Source organism: Coffea arabica, chromosome 7e, assembly GCF_036785885.1.
Source record: "Coffea arabica cultivar ET-39 chromosome 7e, Coffea Arabica ET-39 HiFi, whole genome shotgun sequence".
NCBI classification, from domain to species: Eukaryota; Viridiplantae; Streptophyta; class Magnoliopsida; order Gentianales; family Rubiaceae; genus Coffea; species Coffea arabica.
This window is the reverse complement of record NC_092323.1, coordinates 7,793,777-7,817,575: the sequence shown is the minus strand read 5'-3', so window position 1 is coordinate 7,817,575 and position 23,799 is coordinate 7,793,777. Positions and strand designations below refer to the sequence as shown.

General features: G+C 36.9%; 4 protein-coding genes and 1 pseudogene across 6 annotated transcripts; 3 read left to right on the top strand and 2 right to left on the bottom strand.

Annotated features, from left to right (window-relative positions):
• Window positions 1-1,162: 1,162 nt before the first annotated feature.
• Window positions 1,163-8,408, top strand: LOC113701492 (plastidic glucose transporter 4). Of its 2 annotated transcripts, none has more exons than XM_027222189.2 (14): window positions 1,163-1,290; window positions 1,715-2,034; window positions 3,205-3,319; window positions 3,511-3,578; window positions 3,775-3,907; window positions 3,990-4,089; window positions 4,175-4,287; window positions 4,377-4,470; window positions 4,609-4,762; window positions 5,632-5,778; window positions 5,867-5,940; window positions 7,079-7,167; window positions 7,293-7,407; window positions 7,805-8,230. In XM_027222189.2, the coding sequence occupies exons 2-14, from the start codon at window positions 1,734-1,736 to the stop codon at window positions 7,985-7,987; spliced, it is 1,686 nt and encodes a 561-aa protein (XP_027077990.1). In that variant the 5' UTR covers window positions 1,163-1,290; window positions 1,715-1,733; the 3' UTR covers window positions 7,988-8,230. The 2 variants fall into 2 exon arrangements, with proteins under 2 accessions (XP_027077990.1, XP_027077989.1); XM_027222188.2 differs by having other exon boundaries at window positions 1,164-1,483; window positions 7,805-8,408.
• Window positions 8,409-8,665: 257 nt separating this feature from the next.
• LOC113701493 (uncharacterized) lies at window positions 8,666-9,928 on the bottom strand. Its single transcript, XM_027222190.2, has 4 exons — window positions 9,680-9,928; window positions 9,419-9,479; window positions 9,096-9,297; window positions 8,666-8,899 (listed from the first exon to the last, which is right to left on the bottom strand). Exons 1-4 carry the CDS (start codon window positions 9,788-9,790, stop codon window positions 8,857-8,859), a joined length of 417 nt encoding a protein of 138 aa, XP_027077991.1. The 5' UTR covers window positions 9,791-9,928; the 3' UTR covers window positions 8,666-8,856.
• A 1,605-nt stretch (window positions 9,929-11,533) lies between these two features.
• LOC113701641 (glycosyltransferase BC10) lies at window positions 11,534-14,188 on the top strand. Its single transcript, XM_027222396.2, has 2 exons — window positions 11,534-12,229; window positions 13,270-14,188. Exons 1-2 carry the CDS (start codon window positions 11,651-11,653, stop codon window positions 13,909-13,911), a joined length of 1,221 nt encoding a protein of 406 aa, XP_027078197.2. The 5' UTR covers window positions 11,534-11,650; the 3' UTR covers window positions 13,912-14,188.
• A 3,212-nt stretch (window positions 14,189-17,400) lies between these two features.
• LOC140011514 (5S ribosomal RNA) lies at window positions 17,401-17,519 on the bottom strand (annotated as a pseudogene).
• A 1,791-nt stretch (window positions 17,520-19,310) lies between these two features.
• On the top strand, window positions 19,311-23,671 carry LOC113702216 (delta(7)-sterol-C5(6)-desaturase). Of its 2 annotated transcripts, none has more exons than XM_027223291.2 (3): window positions 19,311-19,679; window positions 21,435-21,740; window positions 23,131-23,671. In XM_027223291.2, the coding sequence occupies exons 1-3, from the start codon at window positions 19,460-19,462 to the stop codon at window positions 23,421-23,423; spliced, it is 819 nt and encodes a 272-aa protein (XP_027079092.2). In that variant the 5' UTR covers window positions 19,311-19,459; the 3' UTR covers window positions 23,424-23,671. The 2 variants fall into 2 exon arrangements, with proteins under 2 accessions (XP_027079092.2, XP_071916381.1); XM_072060280.1 differs by lacking the exon at window positions 19,311-19,679 and adding an exon at window positions 20,208-21,003.
• The last annotated feature ends 128 nt before the right edge of the window (window positions 23,672-23,799 follow it).

Genomic DNA, 23,799 nt, shown 5'->3' with positions numbered 1-23,799 from the left:
AATATTAGATCATCTTGATTAAATTAACTTCCAATTAGTTAAAGCGACCAAAATTATCTTGAGTAGGTAATTTAGTAGGTAACTTGAGAATGGCTTGAAGTAAACTGCCCCATTAAATGCAAATAGGATAGTAGAATGTGGGCGCAGTTGAATTTACTGCCCTGGAGGTTGGAACACGTACGACCGAGAGGACCCAACAGCACATCGGAAGGGTCACGTGCGCTCGCCTGCTGTCAGCGACATCTCCAACGCAACCCAAATCTAATCCGAAATCCAACCCAAAATCCACCTCCAGTCACCCGGGCCCCCAAGCAGCAATTTGCAAATTTATCTCAAATTAATATTTTGTTTACATCATAAACATATTTTTAATTCATTTTTTATATTTTCAACCACTTTTTATCTCACATATATCAAATCACAAAAAATATTACAATAATTATTCTAAATAATATTTCAGATAATATTCTATCCAAACACACTGTATTAGCAGTAATTATTTGATTTTATGTGTAAATAAATTTAGATCAATCTTTTATATACTGTCAGTATATATATTATTATCATAAAATATATAATACATATGTAAAATTTAAATTCAAAATTCAAAATTTGCTCATTTATCATTAATCTAATTGTGATAGTGTATATATATTGACAGTAAATTTTTACTTGTTACTAGTAATACTTTAGTACTTATATTTATTATATTATTGTCTTACATTTATTTTTTATTTTTATTTTTTTTTTGTCAATTGTCAACCCTACTCCTACTCCTACTCTATCTACGGGGAGGCTCAACTGAGCCTATGGGGACCGATGGGGACAGAACCACCACCGGACCAAACGGGTGCACGACGCACCCGTCTGGATTTGAAGCAAGCCACAAGAATGGCATATTGGTGGGAGGCAAGGTTTGAACCCTTGCCTCCCACCCGTATGATTTTGATTTCAAGGGCTTGGTGGTTTATTGTCTTACATTTATTTACTGTGCTAATTTGTTGTACACTCTAATGTGAGATTGAATGAAAGTAGTAACAAATTGCACCACGTCAAATACGACAATAATCAATGAAAATCACCAAGAAAGAAAGAAATGGAATCGAACAATTAATGTGAAAATAAAAGTACCCATAAGGAGAAAAGAAGGGAAGAAAAGAAGGGAAGAAAAATAGCAGCGGAAATGTAACGAGGAAAATAGTACAGTACTAGTTGAATCCTCCCCCAACATCATCGTTAGTAACTAAAAAAAAAAAGCAACCACCATTAGCAGCAGTGGTAAACACTACGGTAATCTCCAATTGAATACTCCAAAAAATTCTCCAAATTCAATCTCCTCATAATTTTCCGGATTCCACAAAGCCTCTTCCCCTCTGAAACTACACCCTATAATCCCTGTTGCATCACTTGTACCAACTGCCAAACACGATCCATTTCTATTCTTGATCCCACATTTTCTCATCGCACCATAAACCTCTGCTCGGTACAATTCACTTTTTGATTTTCTAGAAGCATATTTATGTATCATATCATACACAAATACTCCTACTTTTTTTTTTGTTGTTGCTGTTTTTGGCAAGTTGTTTGAAATTCACGTTTCTTGTAATGGGCGCATATTAATTAGTATTATGTTACCTGTAAATAATTCGGCTGAGTTTGTTTCCGTTTTCTATTTAATAACGGTTGACTTTTGTGGCTTCGGATGGATATATAGGTAGGTACGGCTGTGGAAAATGCAAGCTTCAATATACGCAGCTGCGGCAGGAGTAGGGGCGAAGGGGAGTGTAGGCTGCGTTGGCGTTCCCCGGCGTGGACGTAGTAGTAGGAGTAGTAGGGCGTTAGCAGCTGGTTTTGGAGAGTTGAGGAGTAGGAGGACTACTGATTCTAGAAATCTAAGTCTCTGCATGTCGGCTGAAAGGAGCAGCCGCAGCTGCTTCGGTTTACGATTGGACTCGGTTTCTATGGGAATCGAGCTCGGCCGCGTCGGACCGTCGTCGGTCAAGTCCAGATCAGTCTATGCCCAGGCTTCTACTGGTTAGTTGACTAGTCTGATACTGGTTAGTTGACCAGTCTGATTGCTTTCGTTTTCTCCTTCTGTTTGTTTTAAAATTGCATTATTCTTAATTTCCAATTTATTCTGCTCCCAGAATTGGTGCTAGTTTTGGAATTGAGTGCACAAATCAGAATTAGTTAAGAGGTACCAACTACCGATTAAACTTGCTATTTGTGCACTAATTAAACTTGCTAGGGGCGAATTAGAAGTTTCCGTATTTGAGTGAGGAGTAATATTGTATTAAATTTCAGTAAGGACGATAGAAGTCTTTAATATATATGTGTGTGTGTATATATATATATATATTTTGGATACTCCCTACATACTTTTAATTACTTTCAGTATTTTAATTTAGTGGTATGAGATGCAGTCGGTTCCACGCTTCCGCTCTCACTTCTTTTCTGAGTAACTTCTCCTGATCGACCAAATGACAAGCGTATCTCCGTGTGACAAGTTTTCTACATTTCTGGTTCATTTCTATTTCTTTGAATGTGGAATGCGGATGTATGCTACAATTCTTTATCTGCTTGTTTCTTGACTTTCTAGTATTACGTCACCAACCAGAAGCAGATTAGAGCTTCGAGTGAGGTAGATGGTGATCTGTCATTTGGTGCATTGATGAAACGAGTTAGTGGTAATGTAACTCTAACGATCCAAAACTGGTCCCATAATCCTCACTATTGCTGTTAACAGATAGCGGGAGTTCTTAGGAAATTCCCTGATAATGGGATTGTCTACCTTAAGTAAATTTGAGTTCACTTTTGAAGTTGTACTTCACACTGTAGACTGCGTTAACTGACTCTAATTTGAGTTCACATTTGAAGTCGTGATTCACACTATATGGAGCTTTAAATAGAAATGAGATAGCTTCAGTAATCACGAGTACAAGGTTAATAACTTTCTCGTTAATGACTCACAATCTGACTTTTTTTTTGTTACTTTCTTACTAGTTTCCTTGAGTTTCTTTAAATATCTATAAATGCATCTCATAGAGCAGTATGTGCAAACCACCACCACCACCAACCCCCCCCCCCCCCCCCCCCCAAAACAACAACAAAAAAAACCGATACCAAAAAAAAATCAAATCACATGTATTCTTATATTAGGAAATTTGTTTGCTTAGGCAGTAATGTACTTCTTTGGAACCACAGGAGGAGATATTGAGGATATTGAGCCTGCCAAAATCCAGAAGAGATCGTCTGGTTCAGTCTTGCCATATGTGGGGGTTGCTTGTTTGGGAGCCATTCTGTTTGGATATCATCTAGGGTATGACCAAGCCTCAATAACTGGATCTGCTTGCACTGTCTGAAATTTTGAGCTTGACTTGTACAGATGCCATGGCAGTTCAATTAGAGTTTACTTTTTTGTGCAATCATCTATTTATTTATTTTTTGCTTCTATTTTATCTAACATTCAGCTGTAAAACGAGGCTTAGTCATCCATCTTGCTTGATTTAGGGTGGTTAATGGTGCCCTGGAGTACCTTGCAAAGGATCTTGGGATTTCTGAGAACACTGTGTTGCAAGGCAAGTCTCATTTGTACCTTTTTTTTTGTGCATCTAGCTTATTCTGCTTTTCTATATTCATCTTATTTCCAACATATTCTTGTAAGATAATCAATCATTAAGCACTTGTTTATTGGAATGCGATCATATAGGTCTTCTCTTCCCGTTTATTGTGTGAAATGAGATCTCATTCTGTTCCTTTTTTTGTTTGGGATAGGATGGGTGGTTAGCACTCTACTTGCTGGTGCAACTGTTGGTTCATTTACTGGGGGTGCTTTGGCTGATAAATTTGGTCGAACCAAAACATTTGTCTTGGATGCCATTCCACTTGCTGTTGGAGCATTTCTTTGGTTTGTTCTTTAATTTTGATGATGAGGTTGTTTTGTTTAGTGTTGTTAATTGGATAAAGCTTAAAATTTTCATGATGTTCAGTACAACAGCCCAGAATGTGCAGACAATGATAGTTGGGCGGTTGCTGGCTGGCATTGGTATTGGCATCTCATCTGCTATTGTGCCACTTTACATATCTGAGGTCATGTTCATCTGATATATAAGTTTGTTCTTGGTTTTCTTCCTTACTGTTCATCTGACATGCTGTTGTTTTTTTTTTTTCAAAGATTTCACCAACTGAAATTCGTGGGACGCTTGGATCTGTTAACCAGCTATTTATTTGTATCGGGATTCTAGCAGCACTGGTAGCTGGGTTGCCCTTGGCAGGAAATCCTTTATGGTATATCTTTGTTACATTTTAAGTTTTTATGATAATTAAAAAAACTTTTTACTGATTTAAAATTCTCCATTCTTATGCTTCTTTCTAAGGTGGCGAACAATGTTTGGCATTGCTTTTATTCCATCCATTCTGTTGGCACTGGGAATGGTTTTTTCTCCTGAGAGCCCTAGGTGGCTTTTCCAGGTTCTGTTATAAGCTTGTATCTTTTCACCATTTCTTAAATCCATCTTTTCATTTTATATGTGAATGATTGAGTAACATGTTGTTCTCCAATTAATGGTCATGAATAACTATTCTTAAGTCGGAATATTCTTATTGCAGCAAGGGAAAATAGCTGAGGCTGAAATGTCAATAAAGAGGCTATTTGGAAAGGAAAGAGTTGTTGAAGTCATGGATGACTTGAAAGCAGCTGCTCGAGGTTCTTCAGAACCCGAAGCTGGTTGGTTTGATCTTTTTAGTAGCCGGTACTGGAAAGGTATACCTTTATTTACGATGCAATTTTATCAGAAATTTACGTACAATGATTTAGTTAAGGTTGTGTCATTGAACACATATTTAGAGTTGACATTCATAATTGTACACATCCCGACTTAATAGGTAAAATTACAATTGTTATGGACTGACGTGCTATACTGTTTGTAAGTAATCAAGCTGCTGTTTAACATACAATTATTTGCTTCCTTCTTTCCATTTGCATGTGAAGCAAAAATCTTGGAATTTCATAGACTTCTTCTTGAATGATTTGTCTGTCTTGACTCAGTTTTGACGTTGATTTTATCTTTAAGGTTAGTATCAGTATATTTAAGTGCTTGTTGTATGACCAGGCTTATTCCTAAAGGTACAGATTTTAAACAGCTGCAAGTTGATTGTGTTAGTTTGTTGTGTTTTGCTAATTTGGTGCATCATCCATTTGATCATCTGTAAATACATAGTACTATTGTCAATAGGAGTTGCCTAAATTGATATCCCATGTCCTAGAGAGGGGCAATGAAAATTGTTCAGATGAATGTTGTTATGCCTTCTGTTCATGTTGTGTTTATGGTTTATCTCAAGTTCTGCTCATACCTTCTAAGGTCTTAGGTCTACATGTGTCAAGACACACAGTGCACCCTAGTACTTCCGAGAATAATCTTTTTTTTTGGTTTATGTGCATATGCTTTCACCTTTTTGGTGATGGCAATTGGGATTCAGCAAGCTTGACTATGCATATCGGCAGTGGACTGGCTTTGAGCCTTGTTTTTATTTTGGTGTTGTGAGTAAAAATTGAGAAATTAAGGGTCTGTGTCTGTCTATTAAACACCTTCACTGATGTGCTCAAGCAATTCTGTGTTGATTTTTGTACAGTTGTCAGTGTTGGGGCTGCTCTCTTTTTGTTCCAGCAGTTGGCTGGTATAAATGCTGTTGTTTATTATTCAACTTCGGTTTTTCGGAGTGCTGGAATTCAATCTGATGTTGCGGCCAGCGCTCTTGTTGGAGCTTCAAATGTCCTTGGTTAGCTGCCTGATTAGCATTTTCAGAATATATATCTTTCCTAGTTGAGGATCATTTTCATCTGACTGGATGCATTTTATTCTCCTAGGTACAACTGTTGCATCATCATTGATGGACAAACAAGGAAGGAAAAGTCTTTTGCTTTTAAGCTTTGCTGGAATGGTATGTGCTGCAAAGCTATGTCTTTGGAGATTTTACATCTAATTTTGCACTTAAAATCAAATAAAAATTATATCTACAAGAATAAACTCATTATTCTGTTAATGAGCTTGACTAACAGGTAAATATGTGTGTCTATTCTAGCACGGTACCAAGTGATCTATAGTAGCCCACCAATATATTTTTACTGGGTGCTGAAAAAATTAATGGTGGCTCTGAGGAGTTGGATTTAAGTGATCTACTTGTAAGTTGTATGAGGTGGTTAAAATACAATGGAACAATGGCATTCTATGGTGTTCTGTTGCCTCTGTGCTGATGCTCTTAACCTAAATGATTTTAGATGCTCTTAACCCAAAATTATTGCTATAGAATATGAAAAACTAGGATGGTGAAAGCCCGGTGCATAGGCTGCTATCACTGTAGGACTGGCAAATGTTCCTGCGTCAATATTAAAGAGCATGCATAAGAACAGGACCATCTTTTCTGGCAAGTATTTTTGCCAGAATGGCCTTATTTTAGTTCCCGAGCTTGCACCTTATCAATTGCTGTCATGGACGTCTGATGGTGATGCAGCGAATAATCCAATTCTAGTTGTCCATCTGCTTGTTATCTAGTTCCTGCTTAGAGACCTAAATTTCCTAAGCAATATTTGGTGTCCTTTTGGCCTGCATTAGGTTAACCTTGATAGTGCCTCATAAATATGGAGGGATTTTAATAACTTGGATGGGACAACTTCTTATGAACAGCTATGATGATTTTGATTTCAGAGTGCAGTAAGTCTACTTTAGCATTGGCTCTGGAGAGTTTTGTTGCTATATCAAACGTCAAACATTGCTAAGAAAAGGATATGATGATTTACCACTGTAGACCAATACTTAAGTACGACTGTAACTGATTGTTGCATTAATGTGGTGAATAGCTGAAACCTTTAACTTGGGTGGGCCTGGACTTTGAACACCTATTGCAGACCTGGGCGCATAGCATTTAATAATTTATTTGTCCACTGCTCTATGGTGTTTGGATGTCGGCTTTTCCCAGCTTCAGCTGGCTGTAGATTTTGAGTTGTTATTTTCTCCTCTCTCTCCTTTTTAGGCTGCTGTAGATTTGAGTTGTTATTTTCTCTTCTCTCTCTTCTTTTTAGGCTACTTCCATGGTGCTACTGTCGCTGTCCTTTACGTGGAGTGTTCTGGCTCCATATTCAGGCACTCTTGCTGTAATTGGTACAGTTCTGTAAGTATAATATTAACTGCTTGGTTTCAAAATTTAAAGTTTCATTTGAAGGGATTGAGTATTTGCATCTAGAATTTTACATACAATCAGTGAAATGCAAACTCATGTTTCTCAAAAAAATACAGTTATGTGTTGTCCTTTTCACTTGGTGCTGGTCCTGTTCCTGCGCTTCTACTACCTGAAATATTTGCCTCTCGAATTAGAGCAAAAGCAGTTGCATTGTCGTTGGGCATGCATTGGGTGAGTCATTACTTCAAATGGTGTGATCTTACTTCTACGGTTGTTTTTCTCTTACCTGCTTTCTTTCTTTCTGCAGTCTAGTGTTTTTATTTAATGATACAGTTCACCTGCTTGAGGCGGACTTTTATGCAGTCTTAATTTGATAGCATTCTCGAATTTTTTAGCCCTTTTAGTAGGATCAGATAATTCCTAGGCAATTTGGATGAGTACAATTTTGCTATGCATTTGTGAATAGCCCTCAAAATTTATGGAGATCTTCATTCGTCTGTTCTTTTTGTGCAATACGTTTATTTTGATTACTTACTTTCCTTCGCCATTCTTGCTGTGCCAATGCAATATGATCTCTATGTTAATCTCTTGTCAGCATCGCTAATTTGCTTTTTACATATTTATACAGATCTCGAACTTTGTCATAGGCCTCTACTTCTTGAGCTTTGTCAACAAGTACGGGATCAGTAAAGTCTACCTGGGATTTGCATCTATATGTCTTCTAGCAGTTTTGTACATAGCTGGTAATGTTGTCGAGACAAAAGGGCGGTCGCTCGAGGAGATAGAGCGTGCACTTAACCCTGCAGTTTGAGACCTGTGATGGATAAACTTCTCTAGCCTCTTCAACCTTGCGGGCTTGATCAGAATATTTTCTCCACACAGTTTTTGCTGAGTGGACGTTGTACTGCCTACAATCTAGCTTGTCGTTTGGTTTCTGTAATTAGTGCGGGGTACTGACTTAACAGTCATGTGTGATTTGCGTTTGCAACAACATCGGGATTGATGTGAAGAGCACCGGTGACTTTGCCACTGGGCTCTAAAATCATTTTTTCGAGTCTCGTGTCAATGTGGGGAGAGCATGGTTCTGTTGTAGGGTGATTTGCAAATAAAAAGTTGTAAATAGGGGTGCAGGCTTTGAACGTCTCTGATGCAAATGATGTACACCGTACTTTTCGTCCATATTCTCTTTGGAGCCTGGAACTTACATGATAGCAAACTATTTCACGGGTGTATTCGCATATGCAGATTAGGTGCGATTATCAGTTATCTTCATTGATGAAATTTCTGAGAGAATTCTGCATTAATACCACCAGAAATGCCTCGTTAGCAGGAAGTTGTTCCAGCCTTCCAGGACGCGCACTGTAACACTGACACATTTTGAAATTCGTATGTCACAGAAAGAAGCATCCCATTAACTACTCATTATTGGCTGAGCGTAATGCTATAAGAAGGTAAAGACAGGTGGATCGTCTGAGGTACAAAAACTTCCTGCGGGTCCACAAAAATGTAATGCAACATCCTATATATGATCATCCAATTATTCAGCATGACATACGAGCGAAGCAATCTGGGGGAAAGAGAAATAGGGCAGACATTCTACAGGGGACCTTTCGACAACAATCAGTGTCGGGTTAATTCACGACATAAATCTCTCATTACACTCGTAATAAGGAATTCTCTCTACATGTTGGCTTTCATCTCCCATCTTTCTTTTGTATCAAGCCTGCAAAAGCAAGAAAATGAAATGAAGAGAGTGAGCAAAGAATAAAATATGAACAGAAAGAGGAAAAGAATGGTAGAATTAGAACTGGCAAAAGGATTATGGCTTCTAGAGCCTCATCGTCCCATTAAATCACGCAGGTAAACCATGATCTTATCTCTATTTGAATGGAAGATCAACAAAGAGCAGCAGATAGTACCCCCAATGTAATTTCTTCTGGCGCTTCGTCGTTGACACAGGATGGGCTGCTACACTTTCCTGCACGCTGGAATTTTCCTCGGCACTGCCGTTTGAGAATGGAACACTAGATCCCTCAACCGTTGTTGTTGCACCTGACGCTTTACCAACACGTTCCTTACCATTGCTTCCATTCTCATGGGATTTCCCATTCCCCTCAGGTCCTAAAAAAAGGTTGCAACAATAGCACCAAATCGCTCAAGTTATAAATAATTTTTTTTTTTTTTTTTTAAAAAGGGAGAAAAACAACATTCATGATTCATGTCATATCACTGTGCAGCCTACCCTTGATTTTCGTTTTAGTTTTCGATTTTGCCTTTATTTTTAAACGCCTCTTGTGCAATTCCTGACATTAAAGAAAGAAGACGACAATTTCAGCAGCTGATATCAAGAGCCCATGTAGCTATAGAGCAAATATCATCGACCTGACAGGGTATAATAATCATAATATGTTTCCAGTACAATTCGGGAAAATTTAAGTCATTAACTACGGAAACATCGAAAGAAAATATAGGGCAGATGAGAGGGGTACGATGCGGTGCTCACATGGAATTTGGAGAGCTGGGATGGGGTGATGTTGCTTTTCTTGGGCGTGAAATTGGGCTGCAGAGAAGCTGCGGAAGCTATGGCTGCTTCTCTTCTTTCGCCTTCTTCCATGGCTCCTGTGCTTCTGCTCTATACAATTCTTCTAATGAGAGTTATCTGTTTGCGGATTTCCGGCGCTGGAAGTTTAAATCCGACCCGGATCGTCTTTTCTTGCTCTTGGCAGAAGAAGATGTTGGCCTGGCCCCCATACTTACGACAGCGTTTGAGTGCTCGCAATGACTCGACTCAGTTAAACATTAGAGGGCGTGAATCACTCACTACTACGCCTTCAGGTGGCACTAGTTTTAGCGGATTTTGAAAGCTACAGCACGCTTTCGGCACTTTCAAAGCCCGACAATAGTGTGGTGATTAATGACTTCGATCGAAATCTACATTTATTTGAACTTTAAGAAAATTGAAAAATTCTTGAGTTGGCCACTAAGAGAGTTTTAAAAATTCTTTGCCTGCATTCTACAAATTCAGGTTTTCTTGGAGATTTTCTCAATGGATGCGTCAGCATCCGTTTGGATCGGTAGTGGTTCAGTTCCCTTTGAATTTTTCCTGAACTTCTTCAGACCCTCTCCTCCTATGATAGAGTAGGAGTAGATTTAAAACAGATTCTATTGTATTCGGACAAAAAGAAAAAAAAAAAAAGGGACATTGGTGGCACACAAACATGCCTCAATTCGAATTTTATTTTAAGTGCTGTGCCAAAAGGGAAGAAAATTAAATTAAGGTCACATTGCAGGGTCTACCAAGAAAACCTGCTAAACGGATGCAAAGTGCAAGAAATGCTACGATGTAACAAAAATCTTGCCGCGTAGCGAGACTGCGGGACTTTCTAGTAGTGGAATATTCTCCCCTCTTGACAAATCCTTACCGCATTCACAAATTAAGGCGCATCCTATCATACCGTTAAAGAGTATTAGGTTTAAATCACTTTCACGCTCTAACTTTTATTTTTTGACCAAGCTCTGGGAATTCAGTGCTGATCTGATCTGCGGCCCTTTCGCCTTTTCTTTCTTTTAATGGGCACCTGCATGAACCATTATACACAGCATTTTCAACTCCAGTTGTTATACACAGCACAATATGCAGTAAGCACATTGGTCATTGTCATTTGATCTTGACTACACAACAGTGACTGAAGTTACGAGCAAGTAAAAACAGTTGTGGCCTTGGTTCTTTCAACGTACTAGTTGCTAAAATCCTGGTCTGAGTCGTCTGACACCTTCCAGGAGGAGTTCTGTATAAAATCATTAAGACTTGACGACTTCAACTTCTGAAACTTCAAAATTATTAACACTTGGCGACTTCACCTGTTCTTTTTTTTGCATTTATAAGTTTCTGTACTGCAGTCTGCATTATTAATTGAATGATCCTAAGAAAGCCCTTCTTATTTTGGTACCAGCTACGTTACGTAGGTGTGGAGAGGTGGATATCCTTATTCCTTACCGAGGGAGAAAAAAGAAAAAAAGAAAAAGAAACCAAAGCAAAAAAAAAATTTTTTTTGAAGAAAAAAAAAAGAAATAAAGGAGAACAGTTCTCAAATTTCTCCAATGCTTTCACTTTCTTAAGACAAGTGGTTCACACCTTAGGACGACTTGCCAGGAGTTCATAGGTTAGAAAGGAGTTAGTTAAATAATCCCAATGAAAACGAACCATCCTAGGAAGTACGCTTACGGCCGGTATACGACCTCCTAGCTCTCAGTCTCAGCTATGCTACGTCAGGTCAGGCCCCAATTCGATGATGTTTTGCAATAATTTAAGGGGCGCGATCGAATGCATAACTTACGTTGCAAGTCCACTCTTTTGGCATTTAGCAAACGCTAGTATTTTACAAGAACTCGTCCAAATTCCACATTTACATCCATCATCCATCCCTCCTCATATTCTCTATTCTCCAATCCAATGCCTCTATGACCCAGAAAAATGGGCAAACAACGCTTTAATTCTCAAACAAGTTGCTATGTCTTCAATTCCCTACTCTTTCTTATTGGTTTATCGGTCGGCCTAGTTTTCACCTTGTGTCTCAAAAGCTTCTCCTTCACCTTCCCTGCCGCTTTTCTGCTATCTTCCCGGCTCACAACAGTTCAAACATCATCGTTAGCATCACAACCTCCTCAATATTCCCCTCCACAGCCACCTCCACCTCCACAGCCAAAGTCAGTAGCGGTGCTTTCTACCGATCATACTTCAAATGGTGCCTCTAATTCTGCCACAATAGTAGTATCTTTGAGAGAGCAGGCATCTTTGATGCATAACATGACTGATGAAGAGTTGTTTTGGAGAGCTTCGATGGTTCCGCAAATCAAAGAATTTCCTCACAAGTTTTTGCCTAAGGTGGCATTTATGTTCTTGACACCAGGCCCTCTGCCTCTTGCTCCTCTGTGGGAGAAGTTCTTCAAGGGTTATCAAGGGCTTTACTCCATTTACCTGCATCCTCATCCTTCCTGCAATGACTCATGGCCTCAAGGTTCTGTTTTCTACGGGAGAAGAATTCCTAGCAAGGTTTGTTTTCTCATATATCTTGTTTGGATCACCATTTTTGTGAAAATTTTCTTTTAGTACTACTGGTCATGAAAAAATATTTTTTCACGCATTTTCAATCACTTTTTTTCTTAATCTCACATATGCTATATTCATCCTAAAAAAAAACACACTAGACTTCTACATAAATTCCTAGAAGCTCCCAAGAAAAAAAAAAAAAGCAATCCAAATGGTACAAATCCACCAATCAACATTTTCTCGTGGTAGACTAAGAAGAATAAAATTAGAAAAAAAAAAAAACGTTGGTTGACTTGACTGCAAAATTCTTTTGCATAATTGACACGGCAAATAAAAGCGGAATGCTTTCAATACTTGCGTGCTCTCGGTTGGCAAGTAACTGCCACTAATTGTTGACATCTGTAATTATCGTTTCTAGGAGAAGCACTCTCACACCAAATTGTAGCACTGCCCGCAATGCAATGCACTTAAATAAGCTGAAAATGGCAAATAGCTATTTTATATTTGCTATTGGCCATGTTAGGATGGTCCGTCATTGCTTCAATTGCTATTTGCACTTGTATAAGCTGAAAATTAAATAGCACTTCATTGCCTCAATTTCTCCTTTTATATTTTCTAGTATTTGTCGTATTTAACCAGTTACCACAGCCGTGGGCTCAAATTAGGCAAATCATTTTGTCTAATGTTATTTTCGTTTTTGTTCGCTTGATTTATTTGTGACAAATTATTTTGTAACGATTCGATATATGTAAGATAAAAGGGTGATTGAGAAATGTATTCACGAAAAACGTAAAAAAAATTTCTGCGAACAACCAGAATCCAAACAAACCAGCCTCTTTATTTTTACTAATATAATTGCCGAAATCTAAAGGTACCTGATTTATGGTCTAATTATGTAGCAGATCTTATTTTTATTCGCTGGCATGAGCAGTATGTGACCAGCTATTAAACAAACAAAAAAAAAAGTGTGCATTTTAATAGTACTTATTTAACTTGCCATGCAATATTTGCTCACCTTCAAATCTTCTTGATTCTTGATGCAGCCAGTATCATGGGGAAGAATAAACATGATTGATGCTGAACGAAGACTTTTAGCAAATGCTCTCCTTGACTTTTCCAACCAAAGATTCGTATTACTCTCGGATTCATGCATTCCATTATTCAACTTCACTACCGTTTACGACTATCTCATGAGCTCCAACCAAAGTTTCCTGGGCTCATTCGACGACCCAAGGAAACCAGGCCGCGGCCGCTACAACCGCCAGATGTTTCCCACGATTACCATCGAGCAATGGCGAAAAGGGTCTCAATGGTTCGAAGTCGATCGCGATCTCGCCGTTGGAATTGTCTCCGACACCAAATACTACCGTGTTTTCCACCAGTATTGCCTGGCACCATGTTACAACGATGAACATTATTTGCCCACGTTGGTCAACATTCTTTACCCAGAAATGAGTTCCAATAGGAGCATTACATGGGTTGACTGGTCCAAGGGTGGTCCGCATCCCAGGAAATACGGAAGGGCAGACGTGACGGACGAGCTTTTGAATGGAATTCGACGTAGGACATGCAAATATAATGGAGAGACGACTAAAAATTGTTTCCTCTTTGCTAGGAAATTTCTGCCAAATACTGTAGAGCCATTGTTACGGGTTGCTCCATCGGTGGTAGGTTTCGATCCTTAGCTCGTTTGTCATATTACACTGCGATTAATTAACATCATACTCATTACTTACTCATAGATTCAGTTAGTTATTCCCTGTTCCTTTTTCTTTACTGTATTGGTTTATAACTGACTATATATATGTAGGAACTATCATTTTTATTTTATTTTTTTTCATCCCGTTGTACCTGTTCTTTAGTTACTCTTTTATTCGTTAGCCCTCACTAGAATAGGCCCGGAATAAACTTCTCGTTCTTTTGTGTTTCACATAATAGAATTTCTTATATTTATTGGCGTTATTATTGTATTTTTTTTTGAAATTGTTTGCAATAATTATTGTAGCATTTTTGTGGTGTGATTGATATATGTGAAAGTAGAAAATATAAAAAGATGAGTTCAAAAATGTGTTTAAAATATAAATAAAATAGCATGCAAAACGAAAAAAAAGAAAAAAATAGAATGCATTAGAACAACAGATGTGTATATACTAACTATTGCTCTTACAATAGAAATTAAAATATTTTGAAACGGTCAATAAAAATTGATTCAATTGATAATAATGGACCATTTTATTATAAAAGATCTCTCGCGCGTTGCTGATTTGAGAACTGTGTTGATTAACAATATGTAAGAAACGCTTTAAGTGAACTATGGTCTCAAACAACGTTTGCTAGTCCTCCCTGAACAATGGTAGCAGCGATTAATGTTGAGGGCCTAAAACAAAAGTGTTTAGTTCAAATCTTGTAACTGTGCGTTTGTTGCAGTGTGTGGCTTTTTTTATAAGATCCATATTTCTGAATTAGATGTTTCACTATAGATAACATCATTGCGTGATTATTGCTGTAGAACCCCCCCCCAAAAAAAACTCTCCCTCCCGCGGGCGCCCGGGGGCCGGTATTGATTCAAAACTGCTTGAAGCACCTAGTTATGTCGCCAGCAGTAAATTGTCTCCGCCAACAGTATTCTGATAAAATCTTTCAATTCACCAACCAACATAGGCTGTAAATGGGAATCACAATCAACCCAAACAATAAATAAACAAACCAAAAGAAAGGCGAATTAGTGATTAATTCTGGGTAATGTTATTTGCACTCCCCTTATATTATTTGTACTTCTACTACCTCATTTTCATCTTGATGGAATCATATTACCTTTGCCCTAATTTCTTTTCCTACCCTATCTTGTGTTCACATGTAAGGAAGTTGGGCACATACATGTCCAAAAGGTAAAAAAATTTAACTTTTGCTTCTCTTTTTCTAAATCTACATAACTGTTTTTTAATTTATTTGTCATTTTCTTATTTCAATTTCAATTTCAATTTTGCAGATTTTTTATGAATACAATTAAGGTTCCATTGCATCATAAGATTTTGTTGAAATATACTAGAAAGTTTCAGTCCATCTATGGTGGCTATATGAGCTATTCTTAGTAGATTTTTTAAAGTATTAGTATCCTATTTATAAGACATTATAGTTATACTCAATTTTTTGTCATCTTTGAACCTTGGGATTTTTTATTTATTTATTTTTTTGGACTTGGAGTTTGGAATTTGTTCATATTACATTGCTAAATTGATCTTTGGCATCATATAATTTTATGAAGTTTTGTAGAAAAATACATAATACATATTAGTGACAATTTTAAATTAACTATTTTAATGTGTAATGGAATAATTAATTGGTTTTAGAATATAAGAGAAAATCTAGTAAAATTAACATATAGACAAAGAGATGAAATTATAAATGGGATAATATGGTCTCATCAAAATAAAAATAGGATAGTGAGAGTGCAAATAACATATAGTGAATACAATTAACATTATTATTAAGAGGATTCGGATTATATTAAGGTTATTACCTAAGATTGTTTTTAGTATGTACCCATCAGGTATTCATTATCAAATCTAAACTAGAATTTTGCCCGTACCTTAACACGGTCTCTTTTCTTATTTATTGTGAATTAATGCAAATATAAATAATTTAAATATGAAAATTAACAACAATCCTACATGTTCATTTATATTAATTTTAAAAAATTAATGTATTCTAAATATTTAATTATTTACTAATTTTTAAAATTTTATTTACATACTTTCACTATAATATGATAGTATATATCAAATAATATATCCTATACAAAAAACTAGGTAGATATTTTTTTTAGATAATTTAAATTTTTATAATGACCATAAATTTAGAACTATATATTCATATTTAATTAAGTAGAAAAGACCCAGCAATTCAGTTTTTTAATCAATAAATATTTAGTTTCCAACCATATTGGTAAATCAATCGATATAACAATTAATTCTCTTTTTGTATTAAATTAATTCAAAATTAAGGGAAGAGATGATGAACAATTTGAATACTAATCAATGACATGGTGGTGAAAGGAAGTAATTTATGGAATATGTAAGATTTTAATAATTGTGATTTGAAAAAATTTTACTATAGTTTCATGTAATAATTTCATAGAAAGCATTTAGATAAGTTTAGTTATTTTTTAAAGTTATTTTAGATATCATTAATATAAGATTAGTTATTTTTTAAAGTTATTTTAAAATTAGAAATAATTTTTAAACATATAATATAATATTCAATATGGGTAAAACCCAAATAACCCACAATCCATTAATTTTTTTTCAATTAGGCATGCTATACAGGAGTGAAAAATAACTCTAATTAAAATATTTACTTTCATATATATGAACATATATACATTACACCTAATTTATCATATGATTGTATATAAGTACTGGTCACTGTAGTTAGATTTTTATTCCAGATTAGTTCTATTTTAAAATAAAAATTAATTATAAAGTGTTTTTTGGACACCCATTTAGCCAAACATTTGGTGCTTTAAACATTTGGGGGACCTGTCAAAGTCGAGTCCTCTGTCAACCCTAATCTATCATATTATTTTCATTCTTCATAATTTATGTGGAAATCTCATATTTGTGTGATTCACTTCGCACATTATCCTCTTCCGATGAGAGAAAAGTAAGAAAAAAAATCTTGATCTGGGGCAATTGTATTCTCGTATTTGTCTTGTTGCTAGGCTTCCCCAGTCCTTGCCTCCACTAAGAACATATTTCAACACTTCTGCTTTTAGCAGCATTGTTTGGGTAATTTTCAGTTTTATGTATCTTTTTTTTTATACAAATGAGAGGCAACTGCCTCTTAACACGATACTAAGCATGGGGCTGTGACCTCAATTACATCAGCTCTTAATAACTCCTCGAGTCCGGTCGGTGGTTCTTCTATCGGTCTATTTGGTAGCTGTAGTTAGATTGCTTCCTTTGCTAGCCAGTCTGCACATCTATTCCCTTCCTTCCAGATATGTTATAGTTTGCATGACCATTCTCTGTTCTTCATGGTTCTTATCTACTTAACCAAATAATGGTAAGACGATGTGGCCGCTGCTTCTACCATCAACTCCAATTCCACCTTCGAATCCGATTCTATGATTATATCCCTATTTCTTTTTCCCTATGCTAGTTGCATAAAAGGGAGGGGTACAACACTAGGATTTTTCAGGGGATCACTCGTCCTAGTACTATTCTCATTCAAGCACACTTAATTTCGTAGTTTTGATGAGATCCGGTGCATTAGTGCTGGTATGATCGCACCCTTATGTGCCTTCTTAGAACTGTAAAATGTATCATATGGCTATTAAAGGGGTAAACGTATATGTGCCATCAGAAGTTGATTCATGTCAGTGAGGAATGCCGCCACTATGGACTGAGGGAAGTGCAATTATGGATAGGTGAAAGGTGTAGTTGTGTTTGATTGCTAAAACCTTTTATACAACATTTGGTGCAAGTTAGATAAACTATTCGTTTGTTTACAACATTTTGCTAATACAAAAAATTCTTCCTTTCCACAAACAAAAAAAAAAAAAAAAACCGAATTATGACTATGCTTGTATATATGTAACAAAAGCAACATCTATTTCTTACCATAAAAAAAAAACACAACAACCCCACACAATCACATTTATTTCTAAAATAGATGGATAACATAAGATTAGAAGTTGAGTGTGTTTAAGAAAAGATAATTTTAAAAATTTAAAATAATTATTATAGCACTTTTAGTTCAGAAAAGTATGCTAATAATGAAATTTAAAAAAGATTTAATCACATATTGAAACAATGTACGTCAAGAGAAGGGGCAGAAATTCCAGAGCATGATACGCATGAAAGATAACAAAATAACACAAAAAAAACGACTAAAAGAGAAGTAGACTTCACTTAATATGGTAGTGCCAACCTAAATTAGTTTGGATGGTAAGGACAGAGCATTTCTTCACATAGGGTTTATGTATTTGAATTTTGTTACTAATGTAAGATTTATGATTTCGAGACATGCTCAAACCCATGATAGTTATTAAAACTGATTGCCCCCACGTGAATGGGCTGGTGGTTGGCGCCTCTTCCTTGGGTTCTCATGTCCCGGGATCGAATCTCCGCAGCAACATCGGTTTCTCCGTGCATCTAACGTGCTAGGTCTGGTTGGGGCGCTGGGCCGGGCCGAAGTGGGATTAGTCGGGCCGCCTTTAAGGACTTGACCCGGACACCCACTCCGTCAGCAAAAAAAAAAAAAAAAAAAACTGATTGTGCTCAAACTTTTACTTACCATAAAAACATATACGGGTGGTCATTCAATGTTGCCCCATCAACTCAATTGCTAACTAATTTGTCATAGGTAAGTTGACCACCAGAAGAGGTTAAAAATTCGTTTGAATGGTAGACCGACGTTCAAACCTGATTTTTGCAGCGAATATGCAGCATGTGTGCCAAAGTATTCATTTGGTAGATGTTGCCGATTGGGACTTGGGATGGGAGAAAAAAGGAAAAATGACTCGATTGCCTCCCATCTGAACCGTCCTAACTCTTAAAAAAAAAGAGAGAAATATCACACGCTAGCACCTGTTCGGGCCGGGTTGGGGCGCCGGACCCAAACCGCAGGAGATTAGTCGGGCTCCGTAAGGATTGACCCGGATATTCCTGTGTTGATAAAAATAAAAAATAAAAAAAAATCACACGCTAGCACCCTGAACTTTATTATTTATACCTATTTCTATTTTAATTTATTTTGAGGGAGTGATTCAACGGGATATAGAGTGATTTAACAGAGTCATGAAAAATTGACGGGGATTGAATCACTGTCAGACTGAAAAAGTAATCCAATAGGATTACGGGAATCAACGAGAATTAAACCATTATAAAATCATATGAGTGTATTAGACACCCATACGAATATAAGAGAAAGCATATTAGGTAACAATTTTGACGAGAAACAAGATTTGAACCTGACCCTTCGCTCCACAAGTTATGTATTGGACATGCCAGCACCCTGAACTCGCCACGGACTTTTAGATATTTACTGCCCAACCTAGTTGTACTGTACTGCACTGTCCCATTGTTATTAGTTATTACTCCGCTGCATATTAAGTGTACCTTACTACTCTCATCTGTCTGCGTCTAAATCTCCGCTACCCCATCCTCCTCCTCGCGGCGACGGTCGCGGCGTGACTATTGCTGTGTCAGAAGATAGACTAGATATATAGAGATGGATGAGGAATATTTGAAGCTGTTTGTGCAGGAGACGTCCTTCTACAACGACATTGTTCTGGCCTCTCTCTTGCCGGAGAGATGGTGGGCTCCTCTCCCACACTTCTTCCGGGGATGGCTCCGCAACTACATTGGCGGCACCTTACTTTACTTCATCTCCGGCTTCCTCTGGTGTTTGTATATCTACCATCTCAGGCGAAATGTCTACGTTCCTAAAGGTTCTTGCATCCCAACTTATTTTTTCAAAATGTTCTTGAATCCATTTTCCAATTAAGAACATCTTGTCGTTGTTGGTTCTTTCTTTTCCAGTATCAATTTTATTGTTCGTTTACTTATTTTTCTTCAAACGCAATCAAATATTTCTCTTGCAAAATGGTACTACTGTTGATTTCCGATCTAGTATTTATTTGGTCAAAGATGCATATTTTCTGTTTCATAATTTTTGGACTAACAGATGTCACTCAATCGCGTGGACATTGTTGTTATGCTTTAAAAAGAATTTATTTCTAATCAGTTTCTCACTGATTGTATTGCCGCCAATGCTTGTCTGCATCAGTGGGTGACCATTCCACATTCATATAACAGTGGGTATTTAAAATTTTTTTTTATAGCTTGTTCAGCTGATCCCCCCACCCCCCCTCCCTTTCTTTGCAGTTAATTGACTGATTGTCCTTCCCTGTTTGCTAAAATAACTAACTTTTTGGCAAAATCTGATGTGATTCATGTAAAAGATTGTTAATTTGTTACATGTATTTAACACTCAAGTTATCTGCTTAGTTGTCCTTCTCAATCATCTAGTCCTCCGCCTTTCCTTCACATTTGGCTAATAGTAACAATTGTTGAAGAATAGAATCAAAATTGACTTCATCGATTCATTGATATACCGATTTGAACCTCTGATATGATTTGTACTTGGAAAGTTAGTGGAAGAGGATTGATAAAAGGTAATAGTCTGGCAGATGACATGGCCCTAAATAGATTTTACAGGAGAATAGGGATTTACTTAGCCCTGTAGGATGAAGATCTCATCTCAGTTGTTAGGTAAAATTCAAGCGGTTAGTTACAGTGGTAAGGGTATAAGACAGGCTATGTAACATGAGATGGAACTTGTATTTCATATCGATTGTGTTTGGATTGTAAATTATTACACTTTATTTACACATTATTTACACACACTGACTTGCTTGGCATCAACACATTTTCCAATCACTTTTTTATCTCACATACATCATATCAAAAAAATGCTACAATACTTTTTTCACAAAATTATCTCAAATAATTTACAATCCAAACACACTTGTTTTCTTGAAGAAGTTACTTGCTTTAGGGCTTAATATCTTGTTTGTCTTGTCTTTCACTTTCTAATGTGTGGTTATTAATGTAAAGAATTTAATCATAAATCTTCACTTTTTGCGCAAGATAATTTCCCCAAGGGAAGTGCTGGCAGGACATCCTTTCAGAGTGTGAGTACATGACAGATCAAAAGCCGTACCAAAAAGCTAAAAGGCCTATGTTATAAAGCCACATTGTGAACTTGTGACTGTATGTACAGGGGCTTTTATAATTCCTTTCAAAATTTTGAAGTGCATAAAAAAGACCACTAGGCTATATGTTTTTGTGCAAGAAAAGAAATAGTCTTCATTATGTAGGCTATGCAAACAGCATATGATTTTTCTCATCTTGGTTAGGTTCTGTTGGACATTAAATACATCTTTCATAACATGGAAACCAATTAGTTCTGAATCAAGGTTATGTGTAGTTACGAGCTCATAAGGCGTTCTGCAATATTTTGTCAGCATCATTTGCTGGATAAGTAAAAACGTCATTTATGATTTTATACTTTAAAACAAAGGCAACTTTAATGTGCAATATGTGCTATAATTTAATCTGCCATGCTTTAGCTTTCAGTTTTGCTATATTAGAAGCATTAAGGACATTTCTACTTCTAGTCCTGATGAAAGCTTCGGTTGCAGATGCTATCCCTTCAAATAAAGCCATGCTCTTGCAAATATATGTGGCGATGAAAGCAATGCCTTGGTATACTCTTCTTCCCACACTCTCTGAGCACATGATTGAAAATGGACGAACAAAGTGCTTTTCGAGAATAAGCGATGTTGGTTGGCTTCCCTACCTATTATATCTCAGTGCTTATCTTGTATTTGTGGAGTTTGGAATTTACTGGATGCATAGAGAGTTGCATGACATAAAGCCTCTTTACAAGTATCTTCATGCCACTCATCACATCTACAACAAGCAGAATACGCTATCTCCTTTTGCTGGTATGTATTAGCATCTGTGAATCTTGTATTGACAGAAGCAGCGTTGTAGCTTTTAGTGAATGAATGTAACTGTCAGAAATACTAGCTTCTGCTTTGCTCTGTTTGGTATTTTTATGACACCAACAAAATGCTGTTTGTCTGATTTATTGATGCAGAGTTGTACTCATATTTTATGCCAGCTACTTATGTTCCCTTTGGGCATCTGTTTCTGGTGAACTTCAATTACCAGTTCCATGTTTCGAATAAAAAACTTGTGGCAAAGCTGGTTTTCCGAAAATGAAACACATTCTACCATATGGTTCATTGCCAGTTGCCTAGTCCCAAGTCCTTATGCAGTTACTTGTATTTGCGTTCTTTGAATTGAAGTTAAAATGCTTTTATGATGACAAACAATGACAACATTTTCTGCTTAAATTATAAATTTCTATGGAATTTCATAAACTTGTGGGCTTAAAAAGTTGCATAAATCTCAGACTTGTTGACATAGATTTAAACAAAAGATTCCACGAGGGCATATTGTTGGTCACTTTGTCCCATGTGCCAATTTTATGTGATCTCGGATATCCCCATGTGTTGTCAATGATTACTGTAGATACATGGTAAGCTGCACAAGTAAACTGGTCGTGATAGTCAAGCGGGCTATTCGTGAACTCTGGTCAAGGATATTTGAGTTTTATTTGAAAAACTCGAATATGTCGATACGTATTATTCAATTTTCTAGGTTCTTTGCATCAAAATCATTTCAACTTTGTATTTGACGGAATCAGGTTAAGATGAAACTGACAAAGGCCATGGAACACTGAGAATGCTACTCTGTTGATACATCCTTGTGCTATACTCCTATATTTTACACATGCACTTGCACTTAGCCCTAAGTCCTTGTGAACTTTTTGAAGCCAATGAAAAAGATATCTTCAGCAAGTGCCACAAACAGATTCTGCTGTGGCTTGCACAAGGGTTCCACGTCTTAGGACTGATATCTTGGCTTTCTTTGAAACTCATAATGTAATTGCACAGAAAGAACGGTGCTTTTTTTTTTTTTAACTGTTTTGTCCCCTTTTAGGCATGGTAAAATTCTGTTCTACTGTAAAATTGGTATTTTGTGTTTATGTATGACTTGCTAATTCCTCTCTTTGGTCTTCTAAATGTTCCTAAAACTAACAACTTTCTTGTTTATATTTTTCTATTTCCGTATCTATTATTTGTTTGTGGGAGAAAAAGCCTTACGGATGTCTCTTTATTTATCTTCTGTTGAGTGACTTTCAGTTTGGCAGTATCGGAGATCAATGCACAGTAATGTAGGACATGATGATATGCTATTTTGTTTGTTATATTCATGGTTGCTTTTCTACGAGATCAAACACTAACGAGCTGTAACTTTTCTGGTCAGGTTTGGCATTCCACCCACTGGACGGCATACTGCAGGCAGTACCACATGTGGTAGCTCTCGTCCTGCTGCCCATGCATTTTACTACACACATAGCCCTCTTATTCATGGAGGCTGTATGGACTGCAAACATCCATGACTGCATACATGGTAAAATATGGCCTGTAATGGGTGCTGGTTACCATACAATTCACCACACCACATATCGCCATAATTACGGCCACTACACAATATGGATGGACTGGATGTTTAACACGCTTCGCGACCCTGAGGAGGATGAGGCCAAGAAGCCGTAATGTGTAATTTGATTTTTTTTTTCACCTTTTGTTTTTGCCTGAGGGAGGTGGGGGAAGGGGGGTCGGTTGTCCTACAAAGTTAATAGAATTCTGGTACTTAGCCTGGTTGTTTAGTTGGATTTCTGCACTTAAAGTGAAGGATGATATGGGAAGACCTCATTCTTGTGTTAGTGTTTCTATATGCGAGGTAGATAATATAAATTGTGCTGGTTTACGACATGATTATGTAGAAGTTTCATTTAGTTGTCTTCCCTTGGTTGTGATGATTTTCCTTGCTGCGGTAATTGCTGTAACTTGAAATGGGGAGATGGCCAAAATTCATTGCGGTAATTGCTGTAACTTGAAATGGGGAGATGGCCAAAATTCATTACGGTTA

Excerpts from the sequence above, each read along its gene's own strand:
- LOC113701492 (XM_027222188.2), top strand. The coding sequence starts at position 1,734 with ATGCAAGCTTCAATATACGCAGCTGCGGCAGGAGTAGGGGCGAAGGGG. Across the intron at positions 4,090-4,174 it reads TGCCACTTTACATATCTGAG|ATTTCACCAACTGAAATTCG; the intron begins GTCATGTTCATC and ends TTTTTTTCAAAG. Across the intron at positions 5,941-7,078 it reads TTTTAAGCTTTGCTGGAATG|GCTACTTCCATGGTGCTACT; the intron begins GTATGTGCTGCA and ends TCTTCTTTTTAG.
- LOC113701493 (XM_027222190.2), bottom strand. The coding sequence starts at position 9,790 with ATGGAAGAAGGCGAAAGAAGAGAAGCAGCCATAGCTTCCGCAGCTTCT. Across the intron at positions 9,480-9,679 it reads CCCAGCTCTCCAAATTCCAT|GAATTGCACAAGAGGCGTTT; the intron begins GTGAGCACCGCA and ends CTTTAATGTCAG. Across the intron at positions 9,298-9,418 it reads AACTAAAACGAAAATCAAGG|GACCTGAGGGGAATGGGAAA; the intron begins GTAGGCTGCACA and ends ACCTTTTTTTAG.
- LOC113701641 (XM_027222396.2), top strand. The coding sequence starts at position 11,651 with ATGGGCAAACAACGCTTTAATTCTCAAACAAGTTGCTATGTCTTCAAT. Across the intron at positions 12,230-13,269 it reads GGAGAAGAATTCCTAGCAAG|CCAGTATCATGGGGAAGAAT; the intron begins GTTTGTTTTCTC and ends TTCTTGATGCAG.
- LOC113702216 (XM_027223291.2), top strand. The coding sequence starts at position 19,460 with ATGGATGAGGAATATTTGAAGCTGTTTGTGCAGGAGACGTCCTTCTAC. Across the intron at positions 19,680-21,434 it reads AAATGTCTACGTTCCTAAAG|ATGCTATCCCTTCAAATAAA; the intron begins GTTCTTGCATCC and ends CTTCGGTTGCAG. Across the intron at positions 21,741-23,130 it reads TACGCTATCTCCTTTTGCTG|GTTTGGCATTCCACCCACTG; the intron begins GTATGTATTAGC and ends TTTTCTGGTCAG.